The sequence below is a fragment of the Mycteria americana genome, chromosome 17, assembly GCF_035582795.1.
Source record: "Mycteria americana isolate JAX WOST 10 ecotype Jacksonville Zoo and Gardens chromosome 17, USCA_MyAme_1.0, whole genome shotgun sequence".
Taxonomy (NCBI): domain Eukaryota; kingdom Metazoa; phylum Chordata; class Aves; order Ciconiiformes; family Ciconiidae; genus Mycteria; species Mycteria americana.
The window spans coordinates 2,776,096-2,803,363 of NC_134381.1; the positions used below are offsets into that span (position 1 = coordinate 2,776,096).

The following is a 27,268-nucleotide window of genomic DNA, read 5'->3' on the forward strand; positions in this document are numbered from 1 at the left end:
CAAGTGTCTGTTTAATACCGACATGGAGTAGAAGGGGGTCATTGCCCCAGGAAGGGGTGACGGAGGCGGTGCCGGGCAGCCTCGCCTTTCTCCGCCCTGCCTAGCCACTGTGGAAGATGCGGATGCGCTGTGTGATGTCCTTGCGGCACAGGGGGCAAATGTGCAGCCGCTCGCAGCAAGTCTGGCAGCAGCAGACATGGCCGCAGGGCAGGAAAATCATCTGGGTCTGGGGAAGAGACAGAGGAGAGGACACAGAGACTGTTGCTGTCCCGTAACACTATCACAGCACCGCCGAACTCCAGCGCAGAAGGAAATGGGGCTGGAGGAGACGGGGATCACCCAGGGGGGTCACAGCATGGGAGGCAGAGCCCCGCACCCCGATCTCCATCCCCGGGCACAGCCCCCTGCTGTGTGCGCACAAGGGCTGGGCCACGCAGAGAGCACGAGTGCAATGGGCCCGAGGGAAGGACACGGGCCAGGGCCGGACCGAGCAGCCCCGTGAACGCTTCCCACGGCTGCTGTGCGGACAGAGCGGCACAGGAGCTCAGCAAGCTCCTTCCCAAGCCCGCAAGGAGCCCTGCCCTGCCCCCATCCCCACTGCGATGCCCAAGCCGGGCTGCGCCTGGGAGCCGGAGGGATGAGCATCCAGGCATTGCCCAGGGCCAGGCTGGGGACGCAGATACGGGGGGATGTGCTGGATGCTGCCCTCACTCCACCTCCTCCTGCTCCAGCACCACACATGTGCTGGGGTCTCACCTCCTGCTCCATGCAGACAACGCACTCCGACTTCTTCTCGTCCCACTGCAGCGGCGGAGCCGTTGGGACCACAGGGCTCGGAGGCTCCTCGAAGGGAGCGCTGGGTTCTGGGGCTGCAGGGACCTCGGCGTCCACCGTCCTCAGCAGCTCTGCAACCACAAGCAGGAGGTCTGAGCACCAGGAGCGCTGCCCGTCTCCCACCCACCCAGCACACATGGGGATGGCTGCAAGCAGATGGGAGCTCAGGGCTCCGATAAATAAGCAAGTCGATGGGACTGGTTTGACAGTGCAGCCCGAGCTCTGCCAGCGGTCCCTGCCTCTCCTACTCACGCACCAGCCTTCCACAGCTCCGCTCCCCAAAGGGAGGCATCTGGCCCCGCAGACCTCCCTGTTCAAGGCTCAGGTACCTGCTGCGAGTGTCAAAGACTAGGTGGAAAAGAACTGGTGATACCTGGGATCGTCTTGGCCACAGCCAGGATCTCCTGAGCTCTCTTGAGGATGGCATGCTGCAGGCCAGCCTCCGTCACGCCGATCTGCGGTGCAAAAGGGGGGCTGTTAGCTCTCAGAGGGGAAAGGAGGAGACACATGTCCCCAAAGGGACACTGAACTCTTGGGCTTTGCTGGCAAGACCCAGCCATGCCAAGGGAAGCACCTCTGCCAGGTGTCAAAGCCAGATAAGGGAACTCCCCGGGTGCCATTTCTGCTACAAAGGGCATCTGAGGGATGTCGAAAGACAGAGCCAAGCTACAGCTCACCCTGCAAGTGTTCTGGGAGAGCTCTCGCCTACTCGGACAGGGCACAGAGCAGCACTGGCACCTCTCCCTGCTGGGAGGTGACACACCAGGAGCACCAACACTCCCTGCTGCCGGACCGTGGGCAGAGCCATGAGCACGGCTGGGCTCAGAGCACGGGCAGGTTCAGTCCCAGCACAGAGTCGGTCTTGTCCTGTACTGTGTATCTGCTGCCTCGTACCTTTTCCAGGTCACTGGTGGTCATGGTGCTGAGCACTTGCAAGGATATTCGATGGTGTGCAAAGACTGGCACGTACTGTTCAGCAGACAGCTCAATTAAAAGGTTCACCAGCTGCCGCTCCAAGCCTTCCTCCTGCAAAACACAAGGTGAGCTCCCAGACTTCGCTCTCGAGAAGAAGCACGGGGACAGGCAGCAGCAAGGCTGGCAGCGCGGCCAAGCACTCTGCTCATTCCTGCCCTCTGCCCTGCTTGAAGCATTTTGCATCCCTGAAGACACTGAAATTTGAAAGCCCAGCAGCCGGAGGAGCTTTGGCCCTAGGCATTTTATGAGCACAATTCAAAATGCTGTGTTTTGCGAAGAATGAAACAATTGTTTTGGCAGCCGATGCCTGCAACAGCACCTGCTTTGCAAACTCGAGCCAATATGCAGCGCAGGCAGAGCTCAGCTCCATCCCTTTGCGGCCACCCCCACAGGTATTTTAACAGCACAAAGTCCCCGGCTCAATACGTTAGGGCAGGAACGGACAGGAGTTGCTGCGTTCAAATGGATTTGCAGGGGAAGTTGGGGAGCCAAGCGGAGCTGTTTGGGGGTTTAGCTGGAACAAAAAGCCCTGCCTGGAAGGTGCTCAGAGTCCTCTGCTCCTGGCAAGCAGTTTGACGGTGGGATGGCAGCTCCAGCTGGGAGACAGCTGAGGTACCGGCTCCTTACAGACCTGGGCAGCCCCATAACCTCCAACGTACAGGAATGAGAGAGGGCTGCTCAGAGCACGGTGGCCAAATGCAGGGTGGCCCGGGGTCTCCCCTGGCTTGTCAGCCTGTGCGAGGGGTCTGTGCCCTGCTCCCTGCCTTAGCAGAACCTGTGGGTCCAGGCAAGGCTGCCTTCGCCCCCCACCCCATGCTCTGCAGAGCAGAGCGCAGCTACTGTGATTAACTGCATTAACTGCAGCAGCGACCTGGAGTTTCAGGGAGAGGGGCTTCTGGTTCAGCAGGCGCTGGTACTGGATCAGCCAGTAGTTCTCCTGTTTGGTTTCGCTCTTTGCCTCCATTTCCAGCTGAAAAACAAACTCATTCATTCAACAGCCCGAGGTAACATTGAAAGTGGTATTTAGGGAAGCTTGAGTTGGACGTGTAGGAGGGGAAACCAACAGCCTGAGCCGTGCAGGGCCAGTTCAGAGCACTGTGATGGGCACAGCTATGGTCAGACGGGCATTTCTGGCCTTCTGCAGACTGGTCTCACTTTGGCCCCCCACAGCCAGTCCAGGGTTGTGCATCCCCTCCGCTCACTTTGCCCCAGACAGTGGAGCCTGGTCTACTGAAGCTCAGGAGAGTCTGGAGGTCTTCAGGATTACAAGACCACATGCAGGACCCTTGTGGGATTGTGCTCATCACCCCCTACAACTCCCTTTCCTGATGCAGGAGATTGATGATGATGATGTGCCTCATACTGCACCAGGGAGTGGCACTAACTGTGCCCCTGAGAGCTTGCATGAGCCCTTTCTGAAGTTAAATTAGTCTCTGGATCTGGACACAACCCCCCAGAGCCCTCCTCTGCTCCCCTTTATTCCCGTGCTGGCCCATGGACTCTCTCCCGGCAGCCAGCCCATGCGCTTCCTCATCCACAGCACCTAATTAGGGGCCTTCGTTACCAGTATTTGTCGCAGTTCTTCTTCCCTTTGCTTCTTTTCTTTGAGCAGCTGCTGCAGCAGGTAGCTGAGTGCTTGGCGTTGCTCTGTGATCACCCCCTGCAACAAAAGGACTCTGGCACCCACATCTCCGTACCGTACAGCTGCAAGCAACCACCCTCCCCTGATTTCCAGCAAAGCACTTACCATACCCAAAACAGTCACAGCAGACGTGGAAGCCCTGTGCTCCACAGGCCCTCAGCCCGGCTGAGCAGGCAGCCTGAATCCTCTCCTAGCAGCTGGCATGGCAAACTCAAGCTGCACCCACTTCTTTCGGTCCTGCACTGACCGTTAGCCGGTGGTGCCAACCCCCAGCACACCCCGGGCAGCCCCAGACCGCGCTGGCCTGCAGCAGATCTTCATCACTCCATCAGAAGTTCAGTCAATGGCATTACAAGTGTTCATCGTCCCCCTCCTTAACTGACAAAGGCCACCTGAAACCAGGTCTAGAAGCCTGCAGGTAGGCAGGACAGGTAAGGCAGCAACCTCCCCACGCCTTTGGGAAGCTTGCTTCACTGGGGTCTCACCCCAAGCACCGCCGGATACCATAAGTCATCGCTGCAGCCACAGCGCTGGGAAATGAGGAGAGGTTAATTGTCTCAGGAATGTCAGACCATGTGGCATCTCTGCGTGCGTCAGTCCCAGCTAGCTCATACCTGCTGGGAGGATCATTAACTGAGCAGAGGCCAGTAGTCACCGGCCACAAGGACTTCAGATGTCCATGGACAAAGGGACAGGATGTTGTTAAAGGGCTGACAGAACTGTGGACCCTACGCAGGGACAAGGTCCTCTGTTTAAGCAGAGACAGGAACGCCTGCCTCTCACAGGCAAAACCCCCCCTCAGCTGATGAGAGATGCTTTGCCCTGATGGAGGCAGGAAAGCTCTTCTGCGTCAGGACCTCCAGAGAGGTCAGAAGGACAACTAACGACCCGTGGGAGCTCTCCAGACGAGAAACCCAGGCAGCTTCAGCTAACCCTGAGATGAGCTCTCCTGCCCACCCGCACTGCGGACACCCCGCTGGGATCGCTCTCTCCCAGACTGACCTTGCAAGAGACCTGTGCAAACGCCTCCCTTTCTCACTGCACCTTTGGTTCTTCCCGCTTTCCAATGATTTATCAAGTTCATTACTAAAGCACCTCTATATTGGGGGAGGAAGCAACTCTCTGCTGCATGGGAGGTATCAAGCATGACTGCAGAAAAGCTTCTGCCAAAGCACTTTGTGGGCACTGCCTGTGCGCTGGGGGGGCAACCACAGCAGGGAACCTTTGGGCTGCAGACTGTCAAACGGCCGGGGGTACTCGGAGAGACGAAGCTGTTTATGCCTTGTTTCCTAGTGTCCAGTGCTGAAGTTGCAAACGTACCGTGCTGCCTGCTGGGCTGCAGACGGGTACTAGGGCAGAGCCTCGTTTCCTGCGCTCCTCTGGAGCTCCTGTGGTCACCTAACAGGAATCACCCAAGTCCTGCGTCATCTGAACTACATCTGCCTGGGGTTCCTTGGACTTCCCTGCATGAACTTTGGGCAGTCCCCCACCATCAGGCCTCCAACACTGCAGCATTACAGGGAGGAGCTGCGTGAGTTAAGGTAGCGTAACCCAAATCGTACGCTTTGAGGTGTCCAGCACAGGGCTCAGAGGCAATCCTGTCTTAAGTCAGCACTTACCAACCTGCTGGCTGCACTACTCTGGGAAAGTATACGGTGTTTGCTACTGATTTCGGGCTCACTAAACAGGTGACCTAACCTGGCAAATAGCACACGCAAGAAAACAACTGATGCAAAGGCGTAATAACAAAATTTAAAGCCAAGCTGCTTAAGCCAAACTTGACACTCCTCAATGTGTGACTGCTGATGAAGTCAGCCCATCGAATGGTGGGATGGTGGGGCAGAGCAGCCTGGGAGACAAGGCTTAGAAATGAAGGGGGAGAGCTGACAGCCATCACTGGCAGGTATTTAAAACCAAAACACAACACAACACAACGGTGTAAGGAGCCATGCGATGCGCAGCAGGCAGGTGTTTCTGGGACAGCCAACAACTGGACCGTAAAATCCTTCCCCGCCCAGCAAACCTGGAACTGCCCACTGCTATCAGGGCCCGCTCGTTTGTCTCTCCCCTGAAAAGGCATGGAGATGTTTAGGAGCAGCAGCAATGTTCCCACGTTACCACGACAAAGAGGGTTTTGTGGTGTCCTGTGGGTAAGAACCCTTCTGACTAAGCATAAAACCATCTGGAAACTGCAAGGAGCAAAAGAAGCGAGTGGAGCTTTTGCGATCCCAGAGCCGAGAGAGGGTGGTGGGGCAGCCCCAGAGCCCTACATACCTGCAGCGTCTCTGTGTCCAGTTCTTGCCTCTTTAACTCCAGCTGTGTCAACTGCAATAACTCTGTTTCTATTAATTTAATCTAAACAGAAGATGAAACATTTTTTACTGACATTTAAAATGACTTTAATTTATGCTCTTTTAAAATGAGGTCTAACTGCTGCCCTAGGAGGGACGGCACTGCAGAGCCGCCCAGAAGTTTGGGGAGCCTGCTAGTGCCCTTCCGTGATGCACGCTCTTAGGGTCGCTCTTCGTCTTTTGCCTGAGGAGCTGTCCCCCCCCTGCTCTCTAATTGTCTCTCTACTCTGAACACCTTCTGTTCAAGTCTGGAAGCACATTGCAATCAGTTTGTTCAGCCAAACCTTTTGCAGCCACTCTGGAAGGCAGCAACTGATTGTTAAAGTCCTCCTAGCACCACCGCTCAAACTGCAGCTGAACTGGGGCAGGGTCCTGGTTTCTAGATGCTCCAGCAAACCCCATAACGACACGTGCTCTTTCAGGTGGGGCAACTGAGACACAGAGAGGTGAAGTGAGTTGCCCAAGATCCCACAGCAAAGCCAAGATGAGAGCCCAGCTCACCTATCTGCCAGGCCATCTACCATCCCCAGGCCACGCTGCTTAACGTGTGCCACCGACCACGAAATTCCTGCTGACACCGGGGCTCTGCAGCAGGCGGTACCCATGGCTTCTGCCCGTTCACTGCCTGTGCAGGATGCTGGTGGGGTGGGCTGGATTTCAACAGTAAAAGGTCCAGCCATGGTATCAAGGAACAAACTCCCTTTGTTTACAAGCAAACTGCAGGACTCTTATTGATGAACTCAAGCAACGGAGAGTTGTTAGACCCATCTCCTGGATTGTCCATGCACAATCCATAGGCTTCTAGCAGAGACTGGTCACTGAGTGACTCAACATGTCCAAGCTCTTAAGCTTATCCACCAAATCCTGACCTGAGACTTTTCTGCTAGTGTCAAATCAGGAGAGGGGAGATTCTGGAGCACTGTGTCAGAAACCAGCCACCCATCTTCGTGCATCAACCACCGCTACTTTCCCATCTTCATGCATCAACCACCGCTACTTTCTCCACCAGCTCTTGCTCTTCCCCCCAACTATCGCATTGCACCTTCTGCAGGATGGAGCTCCGAAAGGCAGGCTGAGAATGGGAAAGAAAAGGTGAACTTATGGCTCAAGGTGCAGTTCCGATGTGCTGGATGGAGATGCAGTGGACTCATGTGGAAAAGCAGGCCTGCTAAGTACACAACCTGAAGGAAATCGTAGTTGCAATTGCAGATCACGCCCACAGAGCCAATGCAGGTCTGTCCTCTAGTGACCGCTCTCCAGCACTTCATCCACATTAGTGCCGAGATGATTGAAGCAATGGCAATTCCACTACTTCCACGAATCTAAAATCTGCATTGATACTCCCTCCTATGGAGCTGGGAGATCGTGGTTTAACCAACACTGCCCAACGCTTTGTTACAGAGCTCTTAGCAATACAAGAGCTCTTCACTTCCTCCAGACCCTGCTCTATGCTCACACCACTTTGATCCTCCTCAGAAGCGTCTCATCAAATGGCAGTATGAGCTGAGTAGCTGGTTGCTCTTTCCTCTGTTGCTGACTCACCTGGTTCCTGATCTGCCTGTGCATAAGATCCTTCTTCACCTGGAGAGCTTCAAAGGCAGCTTTCTGCATCTCAATCTAAGGGACAGGCAAAATGCTGCTTAGTGAGGTTGTGATGCAGCTGCAACTGGGCTAAGAAACCCTGTTACCTTGCAGTGACTCACGCACAAGCGCCTGAACAGTGCTTACTCTGGGCAACAGCGTCCTGATTACACCATGACTTAGATCCCACAGTCCCAAAAGGTAGAACCCACTTTACAGACAGACACAGAAGTTATATTCACGTTCTTCAAACACACATTTTGAATGCTCTGTATGAACCCCACCTCTCATTTTCAGCAGCACTGAGCACTCAGGCTGTGCGACAGGGCATGGCTGCCCAGCACTTCTGAAAAATGAGCTGCAGAGGTCTCAGGTTCAAAATGAGGTATTCAAAAGGAGCAGAGGCTTTGAAAATGCTTCCTGTAGGCAGCTTGCCCCAAGTCACCCAGGAAATCTGCCAAAAAGATAGGACTTCTGTCTCAAAATCCTCTCTATTAATCATCAGACCAGTTTTGTTTCCCATGGTCTGTGCTGCTGTCTTTTCTGAAAATTTGCTCTCTAGTTAAAAAATATACATTTTACTTTCAACCACCCAAGTCAGTTTGTTAGAATACCAGAGATTCTCAAAGTTTAGCATGTAGTGTTAAATAAAATCATTTTTGCATGCAGCCCAGCCACCGCTGCTCCTGTGATCCACTCTTGATCCTGCTTTCACGTGCAGCTGCTTTCCCTTGAGTCCCCCCGCAAGCAGTTTGCTCCCTTGCCTACCTCCTGCAAGATCTGACTAACAGCTTTGTTCTGATCCAGCTGTTGCCAAGCCAGGATTTGCTGGAACTTCTGATCCGTCTCAGCTAGGCTGCAAGAAGATGGATTTGCCATGGAGTTACTGCTGGGTCTGAGACTCTTGACGCAAACAAGAGGAAAAACAGGCAACAGGGAATCCAGGAATGGATAAATTTGTTACCGACCAAGGGTGAAGAGCCGTGGCACCGCACAGCTGAAGGCTGACAGATTTAACGCCTCCTTCCCTACAACCAAACCAAACCTGCACCACAGAGCAAGCCAGAGCAGAAGCACCACTGCCTGCATGTGCACAGCTTGAAGTCCAAACAGGCGCTGCTGCTGCCCCAGCAAGCAGCTCAGGTGATGAATTTGCATGTTGGCATTCTGCACTGGCAAGAGTGTGCTGATGAAGGCGACCCAGACAATGTGGCCATACATTGCCTGCACTTGCAGGCAGGACCGAGCCTGCCCGCAGGTCACAGGCACACAAGGTTGTTTCTGTTCAGTGCCAGATGCTGCCAGATTAAAATTTCTCACCTTCTTGTAAACAGAGCGGGCCAGAATGCTCTCTGTACCTATAGTAATGCAACAAGTCCTATGTATATACAAATAGTATCCTTGAGACAACCCTGGGAGGTGAGGAAAGGAGTTCTTTCTGTGCTAGAGTTTGACACTGAACTGGCTAACAAAACAGGAAGAAGACCAGTCTTATTTCACCCTCCACATTTAGCAGAATGCATAAAATAAAATAAATAGCATAAAAAAGTGATAGTTCATCCAAAGTATGATTAATGTGCATATTCTTGTGGTTAGAAGGTGACTCATTTAATCACGTTTGACAGTTTCTTTAAATCGCATTGTCACCTGCTCTTACACAGCTGTCCTGCTGCATTCCAGCGGCTGCAGGAGTTCCTGGGTGTATATACGGGAATTACACCGCGGACTGCTGGAAAGAAAGGGACTTTACAACAGTACCACCAGCCCCAGACATCTCCCACTGTACCTGGAGCAGGCCTGGTTGACAAGGTCTTGCCGACGAGACTCGTAGGTCATTTGGATGAGCTTGTTCTTGTAGCTCTCAGCCAGCATTTGTTGCATGGCAGCTAGGAGACAGAAGTGCTGTCAGTCTGTGTCACGAGCGGGTGTCTAGAGCAGGCACTTGTCTACCACTGCTGCTACAATCACTCGCAATTAACAGTGCCTTCTCTCTCGTTTCCAACCTGTCCTTGCTTTTTCCATTTCATTCGTTCCAGAGCAGACCATTCAGCTGCAAGAATTGTAGCTAGCTATTGGGAAATTAGCAGAGCAAACACCACTCTGCCTGTGCTTGCATCTCTTCAGCGCTCAGAGGAGCCCAGTCAGTGCCTACCGGCCCTCAGATGGGCTGCAGCTCTGCCCGTCCCACTGCGAGTAACGCATCCTTGGGGTGACAACACACCTACCATCTCCCTTGCAACCCCAGCAGATCTGTTCATGGTCATCATGAGCAGAAAAGGCTCCCTAGCACCATTCTTGTTTACCATACGCCTCCTGCCTCATAAACCTGATCAGTTAACATCTGTTTGGTACCTCTGAAATATGATTTGGTGCCTTTGCGTGCTTACATCCAGTCTCACAAACTCCTTGTGTGACACGCTGTAGCTACACAGGGAGCATAGCGTGCACCTCAAGGAGAACCGGCTGAAGGTAGAAGCGGTGGATCAGCCATGGTACACGTGCAATGCACCCCCTGCAGCTCTGCCCCACTGCACTAAGCAACACAGCAAGAATGTGTGCGTGACAGAGCATCTCCCCATCTGGTTGTCACCTATTCAGTGCATCTCCAGAGGAACCAGGTCTTTCTTGCACCTTACTACCCCAAAGAGTTGTCTGGACTTACAGGCCACTTCCCTTCTGCGCAGATGCTCCGTCTCCTCCTGTGTTATTGCCATCAGCTGTTCCATCCTTATTCTGCCGAACAAACAAGAACAATTCAGCCACTCCTTCAAACAAGCACTATCTCAATTCTCCTCCACTCACCCAGCTCAGAGCCTACGGGTTGGGCAGATTCACCCTGCCACCTGCTCAGGAAAGCCATGTGCTTATCAGAGACACAAAAGTCTCAGTGATTTCTTGGTAAGGAACCTCTAAGTCTATGGGAGACAACATAAATTTTGCTCAAAACCATGGGGAGAATTGCTTCTTAGACCGGAAAGCTGATCCTTCTGCGAAACAGAACATCTATGCAACATGCATACTCTCTCGCCAAACTCGGTCCCTTTTTTTGCTTTCCTTTCTCTTGAGGCTTGATGAGCATTTTAAAGCTGACCTAAGTGAGCAGTGCCACTGAAAGCAGGAGCCTGGCCTCCATTCCCACCTCCCCTGTCCTTGTCCCAGCACAAACACACACAATGCCGATCAGGAACTGGTGTGGCTGGAAAACTATCTGACATACAAAGGGATTATCTTCATCCAGCTCAGTGTCCCCATCCAGTTTACTGTGCCACAGCACAAACAGTTGGCTGAAGGGAGGGGACAGCATATAGGCGGGGGAGAGCTGGGGACAACCACTTCTGGTGGCAAAGCTAGCTCAGAGTGTTGGCTGAATGGCAGCATTGCTTTCAACGTATTCCACCCAGCCTGTACACATTACTGGACCATCTTCTTAAATGCCTTGCTTCCCAACAGATGTAGGATTTCTGTTGGTCCTTGATAGTGGAATACAGGGTTTTGTTCCCAAACTCCTTAGCTAGGACCATTCAGAGATGAAAAAGAGGTAAAACCATCATCCCATTGGGTTTGCCAGACTGGGTAAGACCAGGCATATCTAGTCCAGTGTCTTGCCTCCAACAGTGACCACAACCAGCTGCAGGTATGAGAGGAACCTCCCCTGACTTAAGGTGGATTCAGACTGGTGGCTCTGAAAGGAAGGTCCCAGCCCTTTTCCCAGCTTCTTGCCCCTTTTCTAGAAGAGCTTATTTCAAGGAGACTCACCTCTCATTCTCCAAGGATTTCAGAATGTCTGAACTTTGGTTTTGCCTAAAAAAAGATAAAACAAGAGGTTTTGATCAAGCTGAGCAGGACATCCTGCTCCCCCAGAGGGCAGAAAACAACTTTGCTTCTCACGCACAGAAGAGCAGCTTTAAGCAGGCTGGTAACCCCACGTTGGTCACCAGCCCAGCAGGAGATCCAGCAGATCTAGGCAGGGGTACCTTCAAATACTTCAAATATGCACCTTTCATGAGGAATTCAAATTTTTTCCACAGCACTGCAAAACTCCAACAGCACACATATGTGTAAAACACAATTTTTTAAGGTGTCAAATTCCAGTTCCTTTAAATAGGACCTCGGCAGTTCAGCAGCTAAGGCACCACCTCCAGACGTCAATCCTGATCAGTTCCATAACACTCAGAAAGGGCAAAACCAACTGCTCAGAAGAAGACAAACTAACACAAGCCCCTGAGGGACAGAGATCACTGCAAGACACCCTGGGACCCTACCTCTGGTTGTCCTCTAGCAGCTTCTGGATACGGCTGGCAATGCCTTGCTCCGCTTGCTTCAACTGCTGCAGCAGCTTCAGGCGCTCCTCCTCCAAATAGCGCTGGTGCTTTGTCAGGCCCTCCTCCAGCCTCATCTGGTCCTAGGCCAAAGCAAGGAGAAAGTGGTCAGTTTAGGAAAGGCAGTGTCTTGTACGGGGCCTGCCCAGAGGAGACCTACCTCTCTCACTGTCTGCAGTATCTCATCCTTCTGACTGTTGATCTGCTGAACAAGCAGAGCATGTTCTCTTTGCCCCATGTTCAGGCGCCGCTCAAATTCCAGCTTCTCCTGCATTTTTTTTTCCTGAGAGGAGCAAGAAGAAAGATGAATGCCAGAAATCAGTTGAGTGCTGGCTCTGCTCCTTTCCAAGTAAGAACAAATTCTGGCAAAAACGTAAAACAAGGCACAGTAATCCCCTAGACTACAAGAAAGCAAGCCAAATGACAAACAGGAGGCTTCACCAGAGGATGGAAATATTCTCTCCATGGACTGCTCACACATGTCTGCCCACCTCTTGTGAAAAACAAACTGAGCTTTCAGCACAGAGAGGCAAGAAAAAAGCCAGCTGGTGTGAAAGCCCCCAGAGCTAACTCTGCAAACACGGACTGATTTAAACTGCTTGCTCACGAGAGAGACTGCAGCTCATCGGCTGGGCGCGTCAGACGAGTCAGCCACAGTTTCCCCCGCATTCCCACTTATCTTCTGCAATGAGGAGTGAGCAGCTCTGGGGGGGGTTCTGCAAGAACTTAGTTCTCAAAACATTCCGTTTTGGCTGAGAAACCGGGTAAAGGGACGGAAAACCAGAAAAAAAAGTGGAGCTATTCTGCAGACAAAGCATTTGCAGTGGTTCATCCTTACCTTCCTCTTCTGATAATCCAAGAATTTGTTCTGAAAAATAAGCAATATCAGCAGACATTTACTCCCAGGAGCAATTTTTTGTAGATATTATTAGCCCACATTATATCTTCCCCTAACTGAGTAAAGACATCAACCAAAGGCGCAAGAAGATTAACATGGCCACAAAGTCCAGTCATTCATGCTTCTCCAGGGTCAAAGAAATTTACTCTGCACTTGCTAAACAGCACAGGAATTAGCACAGCTTATCATGTAGTTACATGCCTAGCCTCACCTTTCCCAGGTAGGGCTGGACATGCCTAGCACTTGGCTGGGAATCACAAGGTTCTTCTGCAGTTTGCTGTCCCCCCAAAAAACTGCATGTGTTACCATGCTGCACACACCGTGTCACATTGTCACCCCTGTCCCTTGACTGCATCATTGCTTTCAAGGACGGAGACAGCTCTTTACGACATGTGTTCCAGGAGTCAGCAGCGGTAACACCATCCCCAGCTGTCGGGGAGGAGATGAGCCACCCACACCCACAGTGCTATGCCTGCTTCTGGGCACTGATGCTCTCTTCATCCTAAAAGACACATCTTGTGGTGGGGAAGGTGATGAGGGATGATGTGCTAAGTACTGTGAGATCCATTGATGGGGCGGAGAGACAAATCCAAAACCCTCTTGAACAACTTCACACGCGGTGGAGCCTCACCTGCCACGTGCTCTCCTCCTCCAAGTACTTATGCACTGCCCTGTCCACCCCATCCACTGATGTTCCTCCTCCGTCACTCTCCAGCGTGGGGAGCAGATACTGTGAGGGAGGGTAGTACGGAATTCCGCACTCTGGAAGGTATCAGACACAAAACAAGAACATTTGGTGCTTAAAGACCTCCTTGGCAGCATGGCCGAGGGCTGGCTGGTGTGTGAGACTGCTTCCAACAGTGCTCCCTCTCCTCACACACAGACGAGCACCCAAAAGAGCTCCTTCAGCTCAGGCAGGCTTAACAAGAAGAAGCTCTGAGAGGAGATAGTGCCACCCCATTCCCACCAGGAAGACAATCAAAGCTAACCTGCTCAGAGGGAAACGCTTCCTTCACACGGGTACGGGCATGTTGACTTCTGCAGGGCTGCAAATGTTACTGCCCATATTAAAATAAGTTCTGACTATCCTTTTATTTCAGGGATTAGCACAATGTCTGGCAAGGCACTTCTCCTGCATAAAACCTCTTCCAAACCTTCCTGTCTGTATTAAACTCGGTGTTTACAGACTCACAGTACATTATCTTTGTCCTCTGAGTTTTCCATCTGTTTTCATCTTTCTCTTAATAAACAATCAGTCTGCAGCCCCCAGGTCCTTTCTCATAGAAAATGAGGGTAGAAGGGACCTCGAGTGACTACTGAGTCTATCTCCTTGTCCCAAGGCCTGGACAATGCCTAATCCTCCCACTTGAGAAAATACAAACGAGAAAACAAAGTCACAGGGAGATGCAATTATTTCTTACAGTCACTCAGACAGTCCCTGACTCAGCTGTTCTGGTGTTTTAACAAAACCATTATAAATTTCAGTGTGACAGTAAGAAGCAAGTCTCAAGGAAGGACTCCTGTTTTGCTGTCTGCCAGCAAAGACACATAACTCACTGACCAGCCTGCCACGTGTGCAGAGCATCAGAAACCACCCCAAGCAGAGTCAGCCCGATGTTTGTCCTTCATTGATGCAATCTTTGAACACGCCACAGCACCTAAGGAGAGCACAGTGCAGTCCCCCAAGCTCTCACTACCGTCCACCGACTCTTCTTGCTTACCTTTGCAGAGGAACTGCTGAACGGACTCTGTACCTGCACTGCAAATATCAGGTGACGGGTAGGTCATGGAAGAAGCATCCAAGGTCAACGTCTCCAAAAGAGAACACACAGAGCTGCAGGTTATTCTGGTGGCCCAGCCAGAGTCCAACTGCACTTATCTTTGCAGCTCCCCAAAATTTCACTTATGGAGTGATAATTTCATGTTACCCTAAATTCTGACATAAATACGAGTTTGTATTGAATTTCCACCACGTGTTTGACACCTTTCAGAGGTGACTCCGCTGTCTCTTACTTGGGGGCTTCTGAGCTGGTCCTTCAGTGGAACATCTCCCTCATGCAGACATGTCTACTTTGTGTTTAAGCACAAGAGGGCACAGCACTTCTCAATTACAGAAATTTTCTACTAATTTCTGTATGCTGGAGCCCTTAAGCATGATGCCTGGAAGGGATGGTGATACAAAGGACACGGAGAGAAAAGGGGTACCAGTAAGAACAAATGGAAGGACCAGTTGCTGTTTTGTCCTACTGTGGCCACCAAGAGGACCCAACGTTGCCTCCTGTAGAGAAGGGCTTAGCAGGAATGCCCAGAAAGGAACCACTTTATCAAGCACAGGGGAGCAAGCTGCACAGATCCCTCATCTCAGAGACTGCCCACAAGAGAAGTGAAGCCTAATGTTGTGTGTTCGAGACAGGAGAGCATTTATTTGCATCCTCCACGCTGGTGTCTGAGTCAGCCCTGTTGCCTGACATTTGCACAGTCTAGTACTGACAGGTTTGGCAGCCAGAAGGTAACACATCCATAAAAATCTGGATGCTTGTCCCATTTTGAATGTGCACTCCAGGGAGCCAGAAACCTATGGAGGTTGACAATGAGTCAGAGATCTGTCACGGCAACGGAGGCAAAAACCTTATTGGAAATATCCCATCTGCTCATTTAGAATCAGCCTTGGTGGAAAGCGGCTGAGTCAACCTGAGCCCACAGGCACAGTTCATGCTCTCAGAGAGACAGCCCTGGCAGAAAATACCTGGGGGTTCGCTGCCTGTGGATTACTTTTGTCATGATTAAGCCATGGCAAAAAGTGATCAGAAAAGATCAAAGCAGGAAGGGTACGCAAAAGCTATTTTGGACACCATGAACCGCAAATAGCCTTGTTACAATCCCCCACGGTGGCTCCTGCCCAAGCCCTAGATATTCGCTTTCTATGCTAAATTTGTTATCGTATTGAGCAAGTAGGAAGGGAAGCAGCCTGCGAAGGGGACAGACAGACACAGTTGGCTGGGTGCGTACCTCCAGCGTGCGGATGTGAGCCAGCACCCGTGGCAGTTCTTGCAGCATGTTCTCACTGACATTCAGAGTGCGCAGACTCCGCAAGCCGCTCACGGTAGCAGGCAGCTCCTTCAGCTTGTTACCTGGAGAGAGAGAGAGAGAAAAGTCATTTAGTACCACATAACTTTTCCAAAGCAGGACCCAGCAAGTTTATCTGCTGGAACACCAAACTGTAATCGGACGTATGACTCATTTTCTATACTCTACTATAGGGACAGGGCTGCTATGGGTCACACGAGGCCTCCAAAAGCTGCCATTGCCCACCAAGGCAAATGGGGATCAAGATCTACTTGCACACATCCCGAGTGCACAGGTCCAGCAGTGGTTCCTCACGCCGAAACGACCTTCTCGGCTGAGGTCACTGCTGCAGGCTGGATCTGTGCTCTTTATCAGGAGGATATTGGTCACATGGAGTCGTCTTCCTTTCGGCGCAAGTGCCAGAGATGGGAGAAAGGGGACTGAGTGTGGGACTGCACATGCAGGGGCCAGGGGCCAGGTGCTGCAGACAGATAGGGTGATGAGCTGAGCTGCACTTCCAAGTTCCTCTCCCTCCATTTCCTTCCCTGTTTCAGCAACAGCTCCCTGTAACAAAGTCTCCTTTTTCTCCCAAATTTATGGAAAATGCCCAGGAGTCTTGAAAAAAGGTACGGTTGTGCCCTTTGTGTTAGGGCTGTGCAAACCTGGCAGGGCTACACAGCTCACAGGACCGAGCTCTGGGTGTCGGTGGACTTAACAGTAATTCAGTTTATCCGGGCTGACTGCTCCGCTTGCTTTACTGCGCTGCTTCTGCCAAAGACCTACTATTTTCCTTACACTTGAATCTCCATAGGCAGATTTCTTAGGCTGGTCTAAATCATTATCCAGAGGGGGACAAACCCTGGCCTGGGACTCCTGCAGGGCACACACAGCGCTCCCAGCTCGAGGTGGTCTCATGCTCCAGCGGGCTCTAGGGCTGGATGTGTGCCCCTCTCGGCACTCCTCGCCGCAGGAGTGAGGCAGCTGGGGCTCTGAAATGCTGGCCACGTGCAGGCACACAAGTCAGCTTTCAGCTGTTGAGATCGGGCACGATGACCTAACAACCTCTCCTTTGAGAAAAGGCAATGGGCTGAATGAAAACATCATATGGACCAAGTCTGACCCAGTTTCTGCTTAGATGATCTGTCCTGCCTTGCCAACTATTTGAATTCAAATCTTTCTTGTGTTCTTCCTCAGCATTCATAGTATAAACCTTTTGGTGCTCGCCTTGGTTGAAAGGAGTAATTACTAACGCAGCTCAACACGACCCAGATAGTAAAAGGTGCTTTGCCCAGAGCACCGATAAGAAACATGTGCCATACCTTTCACATTGAGCATCTGGAGCTGGGCAAGGTCTCCTATAGATTGTGGAAGACATTTTAAAAGATTCCTTTCAAGGTTTAGGACCTAAGGTATTAACAGAAAAGATATTCAAGATATTCTTTATACAAGTCTCAGGTCTTCTATGCATCTATGCTGTTGGGACTATTTTCAGGCCCAGAACAGTGCGCAAGCAGGTTTAGACAATGCTTTCTAGGTTAAAACAAAAAATTATTTTCCAGAAGCCATGGATACAGGGCACATCTAGCTACAGCATGCAGTGACAAACCCTATTCGCAACCAACAGCAGGAGCAGGTGCTGAATCCAGATGCGGGAACTGGTTAGCAGCGTCCTCCCCTCCAGGGCAGCGCTCCCCCACCCCGGCTCCCACCGGGGAGCGGTGACTGAACCTAAAGCTGCACCCCGAGCAGAGGGGACCCTCAGCATGCACTACAATACGCTGCACTGAGTTCTCAACACAATCACACCAGGGAGAATGGTAAAACATGAATATTTTGTGAAATCAACGGGACTGGAAGCTCCAGCTCTGCTTGCTCGTAGCACCTGCTTGGCCGTGTGAGCCATTTGGGCTGACAGCCCTTGCACTAAGCTGGGACTATGTAATTCAGCATGCCTGCTCTTCTCCTGCTCTCCCTCTCCAACAAGCCAGTTCAACAATGAGATAGATCTGACATTCTGAGGACCATCATTTAATTTGTGATTAATTATAAGACAAATAGCAGTAACCCCATATTTGTGCGGTCCTGCAACATGCCCTTTACAGACGCTTGGGATGCAGCTGCAAATCTTTTACCTGAAGAGATGTCAGCTGACCAATATCAGCAGGAAGCGATGCCAGCTGGTTGTCGTGCAGGTCTAGAACCTGGAAGAGTAGATGATCTCACCAAACAAGGTTGGGAAAAGAAGTCATGGTGCAAGAATGAAAGGTCATGAATTACCTATCAATGAAAATTACTTCCCTTCCAATGAGGCTTTGAGAAGCGGCTTAAGTTTTCAAGGAGACATAGGCACTTAATTTCTTGTAGGTCTTTTGAAAACTCAAGCCTCTATACATCAATAAACAAGCAAAAGACTAGGGAGAGGAGTGACACCAAGGGAGCTGTTCCACAAAACTGGATGAGCCAACTGGATAAATCATCTCCATGGAGCCAGCCTGGCAGAAAAAGGCATTTTCTGCAGGATCAGTGAGCTGAACTGCTCCAACACCAGCACTGGCACAGGGAGAGGGCAGAACTATGCCTGGAGACCTTCCTCCATGGGGAGAGGTGAGCTGCTGGAGTGACTCTGCCTCTTGTGGAACCACAGCACGAGGGTGGTGGAGCTGAAAGCCCTCAGCATTTATATGACAGGTACGGCAATACAGCCACATCACACACCGTCACCCATCACCAGTTTCATTCACATTCAAATGACCCACCAGTGCAGAAGAGAGATGGATCTACCCTGTAACACACTCAGCCCTGACTGACCACCACCGTGAGAGGCTGTTGAGGAGGGAAGCGTGGGATTACGAAGAGGACAAATGAGTCCTGGGACTGACTATTATTTTATACAAACTGCTCAGTGACCGCTATCTGTCTAGCTGGGAGGTAAACCTAGGAAAGGCAGGTTTCACACCTTGTTACCGATTCTTGGTGAAGACAGTCAGACAAAAAGGATTTATTTGGGCTAGTGTGTTTTAATGCAGATAGAATGCAAGGACAATAGGCTGCAGATTAACTGTTAAGAATCACAATTACCTTCACGGTTATGAGACTCAGGAGGCTGCAGGACTTTGGAACTAAAGATGTCAGATTATTTGTATGAATAATCAGCACCTGAGGAGGAAAAATCCCATTGGAACATGAACACAAGAGACACTGCTGTCTAGAACAAGCACAGTCATTGAGATTTAATTGCAGAGGCTGTATAAGAGCTTAATACCTTATTAAGTATCATATAAAATATTAAAATACAGTATCATATAATATTAAAATAATACATGGATTTTCACAGAAGATCAAAGATTTAACATGAGATCTAAACAAAAGCCTAGTTTCTTGATGAGAAATATCATTAGATAGGCTAAGATGGAAACAATAGCCTCATCTTTCATGAGAGAAGTTAGCTCTAAAGCACACAGACAGGATTAGCCCTACCCAAATTGCTCTTTATGTAGTATCGTACAAGTGGCCAAATTCATTACAAGCAAACTTCTTCTGAAGCAACATATAAACAACCGCACACAGTCATTTCAAACACAACAGTAATACTCAAGCATAATAATAGAATTATCTAATAATTTCTGATTGCAACATTACCTTCTTTTGCAAGACTTTACAAGTTGCAAAGGCCCCATAAGGAACCTAAAAACAATTAAAAAATAGTCGTGTCAGACTTCTCAAGATACTATCTTTGTAAGCACTTCTACTGTATCCACCTGTAAAGTGTGAATAATTAACTTTAATGAAAATGCAAGTAATACTTAAAATTACTGGCCCCTGGTTTTGGCGCAGGATGCCAGTACTTCCCAGGTAGCTTCCATTTAAACAGCTTGCAATGGCTCTCCACAACGTGACAGTGTCATGCATAGCACAAAACAGACTGAGGTCTAGGCAGAAGTCCAAGTCTTGCATGATTTAATACTCAATGTGCAGATGACTCAAGAGTTCAGGTATATTTTCAGTTAGTCAGCATACAAATGTATTTTATGGTTTTGCAACCCCAGCAAACATGCTGCAGTGGGCTGAGAAAGGGCAGGACTGAGTGTCCTCCTATGTGCTACGCTCTGCAGGAGAGGGGCAGTCCAGCAAATTCAGCCCATGCCAGCCAAGGCTGAGCACCGTGACCTACTCTGCAGCATGGAACCGGCATCAGCCAAACTGTTGTCCAGAGTTAATTTTAAGACCACACTGATGGCTCACTTTCTTTATTGAAACAACAAAGGCTAAAAAGAAACAGCAAGACAGAGTTTTATGGTACCGATCCAAAAGGAGCCGCTGGGGATCCAAGACCAGTTGTGGCTATGAATGGAGCTGGCTCAGTGCATCCTCTGTCTGCCACCCTTTTACCCAGCCTGGCTCGCAGACTGTCCCACACAGCTCGCAAACCTACACACAAGATGCTGTTGGCATCTGATCTTGGAACAAAACATCCCAAAGTCTCAGCAAAGCCATTGCGTACTGCATAGCAGACAGCTATCCTCTCCAGGATGGTCCCAAATCTCTCCCCAAAGAGCGGTGCAATATCTATTAGCTTGTTTGGCAAAGGCATCCTGTGACAAAAGGTTACACAGGTACCAACGTGTTTTAGAAACACACGACGATGAATAAAAACTGAAAGTGAAATAGAAATGGGCTTCTGCTTAACAGGATTGCCTGGCTGCCAGAATGAAAAGCTGTGTCTCCTCTGAAAGCCTGGCAATCTGTCACTAACCGCTCACACTCCAGCAGACAGCTTGTTTCTAATTTAGTTGGCTGCCATAAAAGAAGCCAAGCTGGAAGTGAGATTTCCATCCCTAACCAGCAGCCTGGAAACAGGGATTTTCACTTATACAGAAAAATAAGTGCAGGTGGCAGACTTTGTAGCTCTAAGATTAGAAACAGTCAGCCTTTGGCAAACAAATGCCTTTATGACTTGCAAAATTAGGCCATGAGGTCCCAAACTAGAGTCCTACCAAGGTACTGGTGGAGGGTACGAGACCACTCTGCCCCAAATGAAAAAGGATTCCCAGGACAGAAATGTTGTGGAAGCATCAGGTAGGACAGGCAATCTCCCACCAAAAAAAGCAGAAGCCCTCACCTGAAAGCCAGAGCTCAGCAGACGTAGGAAGAAGCAACCAGTAACAAGGCCATTTCTGCCTCAAGGCTCGTAGACATGATACTAAATCTGACAGTTGGTAACAAGCAGCAGACAGAGAACTCAGACCTGTGAGCTAATACTGGAAGTTGTAGAGAACATACCTCTGAGAGTTCACATTTGGATATGTCAAGAATGTCATCAGCACCAGCTTCTTTTGCCTGGAGAGAGAAGATACGCGCCCAGAGAATTAGACCATGCAGAAATACACGGCCTCTTGCTGGGTATTGACTAACCTACTCAACTGGCCCCTTCCCTAGAAAATGCAATTACAGTTCTCTGCCACAGCTATGTAATTCAATGACGACGCTAGAAGCAAAGGGTGTGCTGCTACAACTGCAGCAAGCAAAAGCAACCAGGAAACCAAACTGCAGAAAACCCCTTTTGGTGCAATAAATGAATTTCTGCATGAAGAACCAAAGCACATCCTAATTCTGCAATTTTAACTGAAAGGATATGGAAAGGAAACGATGGGTTCTCAGGAGAGGCACTTCCTAGGAACAACAGCAGGGCCACCCTAGCCTGTAAAGGGCCTGCTGCATCACTGGCACGTCTCACCCAGCAGACCGACCTTCTTCTGAACTGCACACAGAAACCAAAATAAGCTACTGCTGCCTTTTTGCTTCCATGGGACCTGCAGAGCCAGCTCTGCTGTGTAAGAAGGAGCAAGGAGTCACTGCTTCTGTACAAAAGTGGTTTTCCATGTTCAAATCAACTACATTCAATGCAGTTGCTAACAGCAATGAAACTGGACAAACCTCACCGTGAGCAGCACTGTATCTCTGGAATTATTTTCTTAAATAAAAGGCACTGCACGAGGCAATAAAATCTACTTGTGTCAGTACCTCTGTTAAGTCTTCAGAACTGGGTATCTGACCCTAAACTAAGCACATGTGATATAAAACTAATCCTAGAACAGGCAGATTAAGATATCCCTCCCCAGTCCCACAGGAGCTGAACAGAAACCCTCCAACTGAATAAACTCAGTAAAACTGGTTTCATTACTGGTACATAACAAAGCCTTCCTTTCCAAAATACCTTACAAACATCCAACAGGCATAATTTTGTCACTTTTAAAATGCAGGTGCCTCTGGGGTAGAGCACAGCGGATCCCCTATGCCAGCACTGGTCCACATCTCCTACGGCAGAATAGGTGAAATAATTCTGAAGAAGACTGCTGTCAGAAAGCCAGCTTCAAAACTGCAGCTGCTGTAAGGCAGGTCGTTCTGCCGACCTCACTGACATGACTGCAACCTGCTGAGGATCTACCCCAGAGGATCCTGGCCAAATCCTAGTCCAGGAAAACAAACAGCAGCATCTAACCAGTTAATCCTCTGAATGATAGGAAGAAACAAAACAATAATAAGAAGCAAAAGAGGGGCACAAGGAAAGCCAATTATGATGGGAAAGGTTCCTTGGTAGGAAAAGCAAACCGGGAGATCTGTAAGAGTGAGGGGCATGGAGGAGAAAGGAGGGATGGGGTCCCAGATGCAGGCTGGCAGGTGGGGTGGGGTGGGGTGGGGTGGAGGACGTTACGTGGAACCACAGCAGCAGCGAGGGACGGAAGTGGCACGAAGGGGACCTGTGGATGGGAGGGCAAAGGGAGATGGGGAAAACGGGAATTCTCTGATGTACATTAGGAAGACGACCTGCTGTCTCGGTGAGATCAGTAACTTGATTACCGGTAACGCAGGGGACGTACCGATTCACATGGCATCCAGGACTAGACACAGAGAACAGAAAAGCCCTCAGCATTGCTTACCAGGCACATTTGGTATTCAAGGCGCTTCCGAGCATCATCGCTGGGTTTCTTCTTACGGAAGAAGAGTGGCATCTTTAGTTTTGACTATAGCTCCGTCTCAGTGGCACAAATGATCAGCGTAAATAAAGGCAGAGGGCTCCTGGAGTATGTGTTTGCTGGGGAGCCTGGACTACAGAACTGTGCTCTAGTAAGTGGGGGGACAAAAAGAAAAAAGAAAAAAATCACCGTCTCGGCAATTGTCTTTGTTTAAGGCCTTCTCTGGCTTGATCAAACAGGCAGGTTCCAGCACACCTCCATGGTGGAAGTGTTAACACGAGCCACAAAAGCACTGCTGTGTCTCTGAGACAGGTTGATTGTCTTGGCCATCCCTGTGCAAGACAAATTAAGTCAAGTTGGAGCATGTACAAAGGCTACTGAGTGATCAGGAAAACGCAGGGTCCACTCTAGGATAGGAACTAAAAAAGCTGTAACTGTATCAAGAGGTCAAGCACCAGGGACAAAAACCAAACTGTTTAAACTCAAAGTCAATTCTGGCACAATAATAAGCAACTGTAAAATGTTCTAGAATGAAGCTAGGCTAGAAATGTGAAAAACTCCTAATCCTGAGAGCAACACAGCTGCCTTCCCCTTCCAGGGCAGGTGAGAATAAACAAGACCCCAATGCAGTTCAAAATACAGATAACTGTTTGCAAGGGACTTGATGACTACTGCGTACAGCAGAGCCTCCTCTGGCATATCACACAGACCATCCCAGCCGCTTCCCGGGATGTCACGGGGACCCCAGACAGACACCGGAGTCGGGATGCCCAAGCTAGACTTCACTTCTCAGCTTTAGGGGTTGTCTCAAGTTAACAAAACACTTGATTCATTTGCTTTCTAGGCAGAAGCAGAGTCACACCAGAATATTTTCCTCGTTTTAGTCACACAGTGGGATGAAAAGATTCTGCTCAAACACCTAATAGCTTAAAGTCGGATTTTTAATAGGCTTACAAAACCAAATCAATTTACAATAGTCTAATAACTGCCTGCAAAGCCAAAAGGACCTAACTTCAGAAAAACTCTGACTACAAACTAGAGCCAATCTCTGCTGCCCCAGCCACGTGCTGGGGTGTGCCATCTGCCCTCCCGGGCACTCAGGAGCTTCTCCCAGGCTGTGTCTCCAGGCCAGATTGCCATACTCCATCCTGGGCTTACAGGGCAGCCAGATCTTCCCCAAAATGGGTGTTCCAGGTCACTACAGGACTGAGAGCTGGAGAATGTTCTTCTGTTAATTCAGCTGGACTGTATGCAAAGACACCAGCTGATTGAAGTGTAAAGGGAAGAGAAGTTGAACCAGAAAGGAAAGAGTGGATCGCAGTAAGATGCCTTGTGAAATCAGAACTGGAGGTGGGTGAAGGGGTAACAGAACGGGAGTCAATTCTGGAAGAGGACTGAACCAGCAGGGGAGAAAAAGGGAATGTGTTGGCAGATTTTGTGGGAAGGGCAGAAAGCTAAGGCTGGACAAGAAATGGGGAGACTGGCTAGTAATTAGATGGGTCCCAGCTGGGATGCTGGAAAAAGGGGACTAGCTGAGCAATAAAATCAAGGAGGAAAAGGAGTTCATCTGAAGCTCCATGGGAGCAGGGCGCAAAAACTGGCAATACAGAAAGGGTCCGAGTTGGGGCTGCTGGTGAACAAGGACTCACAAAGGGAGCTGATGCAGGTGGGACCGAATCTGCCTTGGTGATAAAACTGGGATAAGATGAGAAGAGCAGAAGAGCAACAGTGAGCCCAAAAGGGGGGGACTTGAACTGGCTGGGCAAGAAGCCTTGGGGTACACGAGGAATCTAAAGAGCCATGATCAGCACTGCACAGCGAAGAGGGTGGGCCCAGGCTGGAGCTAATGCTGCCGAAAGCCCAAACTGAGATACACGCTATGAAGCTTGCATTGGAAGTTTCACTTTGCAATGACTTTTTTAAACATTGTTTTAATAAGCAATTTTAAAAACCATACAAAAGAGTCAATACTTCACCAGTGCATTCACCAGTAAATGGCACAGCTATACAACGCAGTTCATTTAGTGCTCAGTGAAGCTCGTGTTGTACATAAGAGATGGTTCTCTGTCAGCTCAGTGTCTACAAATTGGCCTCAAGCTATACTGAGAAGCACGTAGCCACAGGATACAGCCAGAGATGTTCCTCACACCTGGAGATCTCTGCCAAAAACTAAACAGAGCTTTATGCAGATAAATCCTTAGTGTAAAAGCAAAATATAACTTCAGTCTAAATGCATCCAAGCAACCACCCTTCATTTCACTCCAGAAACAAGGAGGCAAAGGTGTCCCGTTTCGCTGTACTGCTGTCACACCACTCCGCTGGAACAAGCTGAGACACAGCAGAAGGTGGCTACGAGCTCATTCTGTGCGTCAGAATCGAACCCTAACAGTTTCACAGCTCCTTCCCTGCCATCCCACTTTGCTGTCTTTTTAACAAGTTCAGTCTACTGAAACGTCCCTCAGACTCACCTCCCCCCAGGAGGGGAGGTAAGAGCAAAAATTCAGAAGATTAAGCAAGAACAGAAGTTCATCGTCAGGAGCTACAGTTTGGAAATGCAGGAAAACAATCAAGAGCCATAAGCAAGGGTCAGCCATTGCAGACAGAAACAAAAGAAGGAAATTTAAAGATGAGAAACCAGGAAAGGGTGCCTGCAGCAAGACATCTGTAACTTTGCGGAACATGTTCAACTCTTTGCTGAGGGCTCATGCATCCCTTGTCATGGCTTACCTTTCTCTATCACAGCTAGATACCTTTTATTAGTCATTAGGGTAATGGAAAATCAGTAAAATTTCACCCAAGAAAATGCATAAAGACATGAAGGCTGTTGGACAGGGAAAGAATCCTATCAGGGGTCAAAAGATGAAGGCTCAGAGACTTGTTAAATGAACAGCCTTTAAATGTCAAAACTTGCCTTAGTGAAAAAACATGTCAAATCTGCAAAAGCAAAGCTGTGCCTCTCTCTGTGACATTGGCTTTGTGTGCTCTGCTGACCGTCATCAATTTTAAGTGAGACTAGCGCTCAGCAGTCAGTAACGAGCAGGGCCTTTGCCTTGTGACCATATTTTATATGATGTATTTTTTATTTATCAAGTTACTGAAAGAACTATGTGTAAGTGACAGCACCCGCCGCGCAGTAAGTGAGCATCCATGAACTGCAAATCCTGCGTCCCTACGGATGCCAGTGGCTGGTCTTTGCAGGCAGCCGCTCTGCCTGCCTAAGCAACAGCAACGCACACACAGGGCGAGAAAAGGCAGGGGAACGCCCACTGTGTGCTTTACAGCCTGCAGCTGTTTGAACACTGAGAGTAAAATAAAAACAAACCCCTAATTTTACAAACAAATGTAATCCAAGCGAAACAGCAACATGGCTATATAAAAAGAACCAAACCCCAATTTTTGAAACATTTTGGACATCATAAATATGGCATGGCACTGTAACAGACAGGATGGGGGTCTTGAAGGAAGAGAGATTTTATTTTCTCTGGGGAAACACGCTCAGGAGCACAGCAACGCAGCAGTGAGTCAGCATCTGGATCTGAGTGGGGCTCCTGCAGAGATGCCACCTAGTCATGAAGGACAGAGCTGTCACCAAGCATCTCCCAGGCAGCAGGTCCTGCTCACTGAGAGGAAGGTTATCAAGCGACCAGCAGTGGTAGCAGCAAGCCCTGCAGCCCAACATGCACTGGAACAAGATTCAGGAAGGAGACAGAAGGCGAACTGCGGCTTTGTAACTTACTCTCCCACAGCACGTTTGCTCTTTGTGCTGGAGAGCTGCCATGAGAGTTGTACCACCCCCTGTAATAACCAGGCTCTGCACGATCCTGTCAAGGTCCTCCCCTGGCAATGCCTGCAACAAATCTCCTCTCTTCTTCACCAGCTCCAGCTCTGCCTCTCAGTCCTTTCTTTCCCTTATTGCCACTATTCTCTTCTTCTTCTTCTCTTTAGGGATTCCCTGCAGTGTCCCCCTCCCAGGTTTCACACAGCTTCCAAAGGCTATCTTTCTCCGTCCTCCTCTTCTTTACTCTTTTATCAGCCAGAATGGAGCCGTTCTGTGCCTGAAGGCCTGAGCGCCGCCAGCACCGGCCCCGACACCTGAGGAAAGCAGCAACAATGAGCAAGGGCAGCCTCCGCTCCTGCAGCAAACACACCCGCCGCTGCGGGCCCCACCTGCTCCCAAACCCCCGGTCGCTTCTGCGGAGGAAGCAGAAGCGCCTGCACGGTGCCCCGTGCCCTCCCGCGCTCTCGCCCCTCTGAGGAGCCCGGGCGCAGCCTGAGGGATCTCACGCCCGCACGGACCCTCGGAGCCTCGGAAGGGGCAGAGGTCGCCGCCGATCCGCCGCGAAACCCGGCCCCGCCAGGCCCCGCGCCTCCGCGCTGAGGGGAGAAGAGACCCGCACACGCTGCCGAGGCCCCGGGGGCCGATCCCCCCCTCCGGCCCAGCCTCGCTCACCGCTCCCCGCCGCCATGATGCGACACCTCCCCGCCCGCCCCCTGCAGGGGTCACGTGGCCTCCGGGCCTCGGGGACCATCGAGAAAAGCGGCCAGAGCGCCTCGCTCCAACCATAGAGTTCTGCCCAGCGTCCCGCAGCGCTCGTGCGCCCCCGGGCGGGAAGGGGCCCGCCCCGGCG

The 27,268-nt window shown here is 50.2% G+C and overlaps 1 protein-coding gene across 4 annotated transcripts; it reads right to left on the minus strand.

The window, feature by feature from the left end:
- LRSAM1 (leucine rich repeat and sterile alpha motif containing 1) lies at nucleotides 1–27,225 on the minus strand. 4 transcript variants are annotated; one of them, XM_075519273.1, is made up of 27 exons: nucleotides 27,091–27,222; nucleotides 26,377–26,732; nucleotides 24,617–24,809; nucleotides 22,605–22,788; nucleotides 20,947–21,003; nucleotides 19,306–19,350; nucleotides 18,745–18,822; nucleotides 17,799–17,867; nucleotides 16,986–17,070; nucleotides 15,610–15,731; nucleotides 14,322–14,412; nucleotides 13,232–13,362; nucleotides 12,541–12,570; nucleotides 11,863–11,985; nucleotides 11,646–11,785; nucleotides 11,140–11,184; nucleotides 10,046–10,116; nucleotides 9,170–9,269; nucleotides 8,152–8,239; nucleotides 7,345–7,419; nucleotides 5,726–5,806; nucleotides 3,374–3,469; nucleotides 2,681–2,779; nucleotides 1,729–1,860; nucleotides 1,208–1,289; nucleotides 757–905; nucleotides 1–226 (listed from the first exon to the last, which is right to left on the minus strand). In XM_075519273.1, exons 4-27 carry the CDS (start codon nucleotides 22,674–22,676, stop codon nucleotides 101–103), a joined length of 2,187 nt encoding a protein of 728 aa, XP_075375388.1. In that variant the 5' UTR covers nucleotides 22,677–22,788; nucleotides 24,617–24,809; nucleotides 26,377–26,732; nucleotides 27,091–27,222; the 3' UTR covers nucleotides 1–100. The 4 variants fall into 4 exon arrangements, with proteins under 4 accessions (XP_075375388.1, XP_075375387.1, XP_075375389.1 ...); XM_075519272.1 differs by lacking the exon at nucleotides 24,617–24,809 and having other exon boundaries at nucleotides 27,091–27,220; XM_075519274.1 differs by lacking the exons at nucleotides 24,617–24,809; nucleotides 26,377–26,732 and having other exon boundaries at nucleotides 27,091–27,225.
- Nucleotides 27,226–27,268: the final 43 nt, after the last annotated feature.